The sequence below is a fragment of the Limulus polyphemus genome, unplaced genomic scaffold, assembly GCF_000517525.1.
Source record: "Limulus polyphemus unplaced genomic scaffold, Limulus_polyphemus-2.1.2 Scaffold2190, whole genome shotgun sequence".
NCBI lineage: Eukaryota > Metazoa > Arthropoda > Merostomata > Xiphosura > Limulidae > Limulus > Limulus polyphemus.
In genome coordinates this window covers 117,448-125,651 of record NW_013667800.1, presented here as the reverse complement: position 1 = coordinate 125,651, position 8,204 = coordinate 117,448, and the positions used below count along the sequence as shown (strand labels likewise).

At 33.1% G+C, this 8,204-nt stretch overlaps 1 protein-coding gene across 1 annotated transcript in view; it reads left to right on the top strand.

Moving 5' to 3' along the window:
* The first annotated feature begins 3,045 nt into the window (after window positions 1-3,045).
* LOC106466220 (leucine zipper transcription factor-like protein 1) overlaps window positions 3,046-8,204 on the top strand; it is an 85,875-nt gene continuing 80,716 nt past the window's right edge. The window contains exons 1-2 of the mRNA XM_013926469.2: window positions 3,046-3,129; window positions 3,833-3,960. Of these exons, the coding sequence (XP_013781923.1) occupies window positions 3,046-3,129; window positions 3,833-3,960 (212 nt within the window). The remainder of the gene's footprint in view (window positions 3,130-3,832; window positions 3,961-8,204) is intronic.

The window sequence follows — 8,204 nt, the reverse complement described above, 5'->3', positions numbered from 1 at the left end:
AGGAGAAACAGGAAGAAAATTGGAAACCAGATTAACAGAACACAATAAAAACTATCCCATGTTTTTCACCATTGCAACTCAAAAAAAACCATAGTATATATATATATATTAAATCATAAAATATATATATATATTAAATCACAGTCATTTTAAACAAAGAACCCAAAGTAAACAAAAGAAAAATCAAGGAATCCATCTTAATTGAACAAAACAACCCTACTCTAAACCAACACCCCAGGGTGCCTAGATACCTCTTCTAAGTTTCACAACAGTTCCAGTCATGTGACTTCTTTGTTCAATACTGTATATATATATATATCCGTGTCAATGTAAATTACTTGTACATGATGATGACAAAACCTTGTCGAAACGTTGTACATTTGCTGTTATATTAAGTTTTTCTTCATTACCCATTCAAGCCATCTCCAGCCATTATTATATCTTGACTACAATTACAAATAATTAAGTAGCTAGTTAGCTAATTTATTTGTGCAAAATTTTTTGAATATGATAAACATAAAAATAATATTCAAAAAAGATTCTAATCATCAAAATAATTTGAGCTAAATAATAATTTGATAACTAAACAGTAAACTTGTATAAACTTAACTTATTCAATGACAATTTTATTTTATTTGGTGATAATAGAAAAGAACTCATGTTTATAAATGTTGTAACTCAAGAAAACCATAGTATGTGTATTGAAAAATAAAAACTATAACTTTAAACATATATATGTACATACATACATATATAGATATATACTATGATGTGATAGTCTAATTCCATTTGTATTTAAACTTTTTTTTTTTTTTTCAAAGCTTTTCATTATTAAATGTTGAACCCACTTTATATGGCACCATAAGAATGTTTTTCAATGAAGACCTGTAAAAAAACTAAGGGAACCATTTGAAAATCAAGAAATGGATAATATATTCTCAAGGGGTGATAGGTTATTAGGAAAAATAAAGTTATTGTTTGGGCTGGGCAGAAAATTTTTTTAAAAATCAACAAATGGGTTTTTCGTTTTCAGGCAAAAACTATGTAGATGTGCAGAAATGAAAATATGAATTTTTATTTTCATGACTTATACTAAATAAATGAGAGAAATTGATAAAATTTTGATTCTTGAATATTTGTGAGTAAAAAGTGCTGAATGATAGTTGGAATTAACATATAAAATTGACTTTAAAATTTGTCTCACAAAATTTTATCAAGTGTGAAAGATGTGAAAAACCAGAGGAAATTCTGTCTTCTGGTTTCAGGCACAATAATTTAGTTGCTTTTTCAATTCTAAACTTTATGCATGAAAATATATCATACACACAAAGTTTAGAACAACAAAAAATTGAATTATTTATCAGTCACTATTTGCAAAAAATACCATGTAACTTTTTTGAGACTTGTTATTCCAAAACATTTAATATTGCTTTACATGTTCATGAGCATGTTTAAAAAAAAAACAAATAGGGACTTAAGTGTTGTATCTATAAGAAGTTACTCAAATACTTTGTAACCAGCCAAGGGATATGAATAATCATAATTAATTAGGCAAATGAGTACTTAGCTAAAGTAAAAACCAAGTATTTTTAGATATTTAAGTAGCCTAAATTTAAAGTCAAGCAACATAAAAATTAATGTAGCATTAATTTATTTTGTGAGATAAAATAGTTGATAGTTATAGCTATCTTACAAAGTTTAAAAATCAATAGGGAATGGATAAAAATAAAACTAGAAAGTTTATTCAGATAATATGATATTATTGTGTTAACAAGTACCAGCAAATTTTTCACTTCCTCACACTGGCTGCTATAATGTTTCATTTTTACAGTGAGGGTATGATATAAGCTAACTTTTTAAGTTAGTCATGTAATATTGTAACTAAATTTTCAATATTTTTTACATGTAAAAAAAAAAAAGACTTCCAGTATAATAATAATAATACAGTATTTTGGATTAATCATTGTTGAAGGTGTAGTCCTAAAGTAAACTAAGTAAGTCAAAGTAATATTAATATATTCTGTAAATGATTGGCAAAGTCAGGTTATAATACAGCAGTTGGAAAGTTTATATCTTTATTTATAGTAATATGATTTATATGAAATGAATAGTTGAAAACAATCCATATGGGTTAATCTCAAATGGTAATTTTTTAAATTATTGCAGCCCTGTCAAATTAAATGTTTTTTGCAAGTTAATATGTTGGATTTACTTCCTGATTGGGTTAACCCCTAATTGTTTGGTTAGATCTGTCAGAAAATGCATTTAGAGTACTGTTTAGTGAAAAAAGTCCTCTTTTGTCAAAAATTATGAGCTGTTATTGAAATCAATAGAAGTCAGTTGAGTTTTATACTTTTTGACAGTAACCAGTATATTAAATAGATTTGAGAAAAGGAAAACAAAATGAAACTGAGATCTTACACAAATAATTTAGGGGAATTCAAATTCGATGACGAGGAACCCACTTTGAGACTAATAATGGCTGGAGACGGCTCGAATGGGTAACGAAGAAAAACTTTAATATAAGTTTAACTGTCATGTTAAACTTATATTAAAGTTTTTCTTCATTACCCATTCAAGCCGTCTCCAGCCATTATTAATTTAGGAGAATGCTACAAATGGGACAAATTTAAGATATTTTCCTGATACGTTTTTTTTTTTTTACTATAGGCTGAAACTGTGTGTATATCATTATTCAAACTTAGAAGTGTGCAAGCTATTCTTATGATTCTAACTTAAGTCATATAATTTTGCCTTGGTAAATACTTCTTTTTCTTTCCTTAAGCTTCATTCCTTTGAATCTTTTCTTCCAGCTTGGAGATCTCCTGCTGTTTTCTCTCTCTCTCTCTCATCCTCAATCTATTTGTCTTCATCTTCTTCAGCCTCTTTGCTATTTGTCCATGCTTTGCCTTTGTTCAGTCTCTAGAATGAGGGCCTGACACTTTCACTGAGGTCATTCATACTTACCTGTTCTCCACCTTGATTTTAATTCTTCTTCTGTGGTGTTAAGTTGGTGTCCTTGGTTCTGGAATTTGTTGGGTGAGGATGCCTTACTTTCTGGAGTTTGCTTCCCTTGGCTTCATCATCACCTTATCAGTGTGGGTCTCTAGCTCTCAGTTCTTTGGAGAGGTGAGTAGCATTTCTGAAGTTAACATTTTCCTTAACAGAAAATGTTTTTTGGATAAATACTCACTTCTCCACAGAAATACCAACCCTTCATCCACATATTTGGTTTGTGTCTTTTGCTTCATTAAGAATGAGCCTTTGATATGCACAGCATGATTACTGTGAATGGAGGATGTTTCACCTAATTACCATCATGTGCATGTGCAAGTATCTTTTCAGCAGTGGTGTGAGGTAATAGATTTTAATTCTGTGGAGAGAAGTCAGTATCTATCAGAAATACTTTTTCAGGTATAGAAAATGTTTATACTACAAAAAAGCCAAGAGCCTGGAGAAAAACAAAATATTCAAATTGGATGTTAAACAAGAACACTAAAAAGTGATAGTAAATATCTAACTTTTTATATTATTGTTCATTTATACTTTTGGAAATATTTCCTTACTTGCACTACACTATTTCAGAGAATTTCAGGTTTTTTAGAAAGACCTCGCAATCATAAATGTCTTTGGTTTTTATTTCTTTGTTGGTTATTTTAAGGGTGACATAGAGGATTCTATAGGCTGAATGCTTTTCTTCAGCTTGCTTTATATTGTAATTTTTAAATTGTTAAAATATATTTTTATGAACCAATTAACTAATTACTGCACATTTTTTTGACACACTGGGAGTTTGATTAACAATTCCAACATGATTTTTCCCCAAATTCAGGCAAGTGAATTAGGCCTTAGTGACCATCATCAAAATGCTATTGTCAGTTTCTTACGTTTTGCAAGATACCAAAGAAACCAAAAGCTGCGAGTCATTGAATGCTGTTTTGAAGATTTAAAAAGTTCCAGGCAAGTTTACTATTCTGTGTTAGAAATACTCTTAATCATATACCTATAAATACTTGCTTTGTTCTTAATAGATAAATGATAGATGTGAAAAGATGTAATTTTTATATGCTTTGTTCTTAATAGATAAATGACATGTGAAAAGATGTAGTTTTTATTTGAAGCTCATTATAACTGAAATAAACCTTGGAGTTTTCAGTTACTGTAGTCAAAATTGATTACATTATTTAGATCAGTGATTTTGATTGTTTTTTCTGACTAATTTCAATCTCAAAAGTTTATGGACTGTTTCATACAATATTAACTTTTTAAAGTAATATTATATTGTATAAAATAAGCTGTCGTATGGGGCTAATTTGAACATGTTTTGGCATCAACATATGATCCTGAACATATGTTTTGGTTTCGATGACGAGGAACCCACTTTGAGACTAATAATGCTTGGAGACTGCTTGAATGGGTTGTGAAGAAAAACTTTAATATAAGTTTAACATGACAGCAAATGTATGACGTTTCAACAAGGTTTTGTCATCACCAGATGGCTGATGCTGCATCTCGGGGTTTATTTAACTTAAATATGCATTGAGACAGGATAACAGAAAGTGGGCCTGTCTCTATCAGTGCCCACTGTAAAATGAGGTTTTCTGCAAGACCACTTGAGATATCTTTATGGTATACATATCTACTCAGTCATCCAGTTCAGACCATACTTATTTCATGGACTATCATGTTATGCTCACTTCTTTGGCTTGTGCTTGCTGGCTTTTAAAAATATGGTTTGCAATCATCTATTGTACTGTCTCTAGTAAAAGACCTTTCTGATTGGAATCTGGGTACTTCTTCGGGGATCTCCCCAACACAATTTCTCTCCCCTTTTCTTCAAGCGGAACATGGGAAACCCTTACCACTTATCAGTTCCTTGCCATTGGGGAAGTAGACCATGGAGAATCCTCACCATATGGGCTTAGCACAATACAATGAGAAGTGGGATGGTGGTGAAACTGTCAAGTGTAGTGCCAGTCAATTACACAACAACATATCACATATCTATTTTGCCCTCCTCCTGCAGCCAGAGCTTGTTCAGTAGAGTCGAAGCGAACACACATTATACAGACAACGTAATACATACTAAAGTGCCCTCCTCCTGCAGCCAGTGTGTTCAGTAAAATTAAGTTGAGCACACTTGGTATAGTCTGAATGTGCCTCAACCACACTATGCATACTGGCTCTCCAACTGCTTGTGTGCAAGTACTCGATTGGTCATGTTTTCATTCTACATGTCTGTCTGACACATGTAAGTGTAAAGGGGGAGTTACTGCGCATGGAAGTTGTGTTGCCCTTCTATTGATGAAGAGCTTTTGTCAGATAATGAAAATCATGCACCAGCAAAGTTCATGTTAAAAACGTGAAATTAGGTGGGAGCTGCACCAAGGCTAGTGGCATGGAAATCTCATAGGCAGGTGCACAAGAAAGATAGCTATTCTATGTGTAGAGGTGAGTATCTGTCAGAAATACATTTCCAGGTAAGGAAAATCTAAACTTTTATTACTTATCTCCCACAAGTCACTGACAGAGGCCCTTTGTTTAACACCAGAACTCATCTGTTTGTGTGGACAATGCAAAAACAAAAGATTATCTAAAATACTATACATCAGATTCACCCAAGTACAGAGCAAAACAGGAATTACCCGCCAATAATAGATGAATATTGGATTTGTGTAACATGCAGTATAGTGTTTTTAAAGTTATAGTTTAAATACCAATAGCTGGTGAAGTTGTAATCACCAATAGGTTTAAAAAGCTTGCATGTAAACTACAGAAGTTTTCCCCACATTCCTCTTCACCTTCTAGGTCAAAGTGGACTTGTAACAACTGTTATAGTTACATTCAAAATTTAATGTTGCTATCAATGTATATCAATAAACTTGGCATCAAAACATTGTTTGTAATTCAAATTTTAATATAATTTTAATATCTCTATTTCAAAAAGAAATATTTGAATAAATTTCCAGTCTCCACTTTTATGTATCATGTGACACTTCTTTGCATGGAATTGCCCATTTTAGAAGTTTTCCCACCCCTAATTTCCAAGAATTCACACACTTATACATTAGGTACCTCTGAACTAAAATGAAATGTATACCACTTATTCTTGTTTTAATGAGTTATATGCTATAAACTGAAACTTGCATGTTATGTCCCTCCTAGCGCATGCTGTCTTTAAAAAATGTGAATAATTCTTTTTGATATTTTCTAGTGGATTATTTATAAACAATAGAAAAAGTTTTTAATTTACTGCTGTATTTTCCTTATGAAGTTACCTCATTCTAACTATTGGTTTTGAGTCATTCTGTGTCATTTTCACAGTTTGTTATCACCAAGATTGCCTCAACCGATAAGGAATATATATTTTTTTTCCACATATGTTAGAAAGCAAGTTAAGTTACAATAGTTTTGGGACTTAATGTTTAGCATTAACATATTTTGTGTTCTAAGTGGCATAGTAAAAATAAATAAAGGTTAAGTAAAATATTAACAACACCCCTACAAAAAAAAAAAAATTTACATTGAGACCCTGAGAACAAAAAGGTACAGACCCACATGTAAGTACTGTTACGTCTCTGGTCGTTTGTTAATTACTCGTAAAAATTCTTTCCGAAGAACTTCAGTGATACAAGTCCTTTCTCAAATAAAACTAGTTTATTCTTTCTCAATTGAACTTTGCAATACACTTAATTTCCACAGTCACCTTAACTTAAACACACGCTACAATTTACAATAAACGATTCACGCACTTTACTTACTACCACGCTTGACTCAATTGTTCGTCTATATCTTCAATCTCTCTGTCTGCTATACAATTCCAATTAATTGTCTGATGCACTTATATACAAGAATAGAGGGCGCCTAGCAAATACTAGATTATTCGGGATGTTCCATGATTTTTCTAGAACTCATTACATGTTACTAGCGTCACGTGACTTCCGCTGTCATAACACTGACCCTTCCTTAGTATTGTTCATCCTGAACAATAGCCATGTACAGTAAACCAATAGAAATTTAACAATAATTTAATTAAATGTACAGAATTTAGAAACACAAAATTAAAATTCAACAAAGTCTCTTAATTTTACAGGACGTATCTTCTTCCATACTGGTCTCCATCTCGTATGCTTCTTCTTCACGTGGGGTTCATCTGCTCCATCGGGTATTGTCCTATTATCGGTAACAGTCACATCAGTGGTAGTAACTTCATCAAGGGCTTCACTGTTTGCCTTCTCAAAACTGGGTAGAGTTTCTTCTTCGACAGTGGCTTTTTCAGATGACACGTATTTAGTAGCGTCATTTGTTTCATTGTTCACTTCGTTCCAACTGAAATGTCCTGGACCGTGATAACACCAAAGCCTGTTGTCATGCACCACCTTTGGCTTACCTCGACGACCACATTTTATCCGGAAAGTCATGTCTGAGAGACAATCCACTATGTCATATTGGCCTTCCCACAGAGATGACAAATTAGGAGACTTCCCTTTGGTCTTCCTGGGATTATACAACCACACCTTGTCTCCTGGTACAAAGCTGACTTCAGTAGATCTCTTATCATAACATAACTTCATCGAATCAGTAGACATTTTCAAATTTGAACGCACTTGATGGTGAATATTATCCATCCTTTCCGATAACACTTTCACAAATTCTGACACATTTTCACGCAACTCTTCATAAGGTGGGCGTCCTATTAACAGATCCATTGACAACCGAAGTTCCCGACCAAACATCAACTTTGCAGGAGTGTATCCAGTGGCTTCATGCTCTGCTGTCCTATAGGCCATCAACAGTTGAGGGAGTAAGACATCCCAGTCATCTTGGCGGCTATTACAAAACTTTGCCAAGTCCTGTCCCAGTTGTACTTTTATACCATCCCATCAGACTGTGGATGAAGTGGCGTTGTCCTGGTCTTTCATACGCCAAACAACTTGCAGCATTCATGGAACACAGCTGATTCAAAGTTACGGCCTTGGTCTGAATACAGTTTGTATGGCATACCAAATCTGAAGAAGAAATCACTCATAGCCGAAGCTACAGTTGTAGCTTCCTGATTTGGTATTGCATATGCCTCAGGCCACTTGGTGAAATAATCCAACACCACACAAATGTACTTGTTTCCTGCATGAGTTTGGGGCAAAGTCAACAGCTACTCTTTCCATTGGTGCGCCAACTTGACATAACTTCATTGGAGCACATCC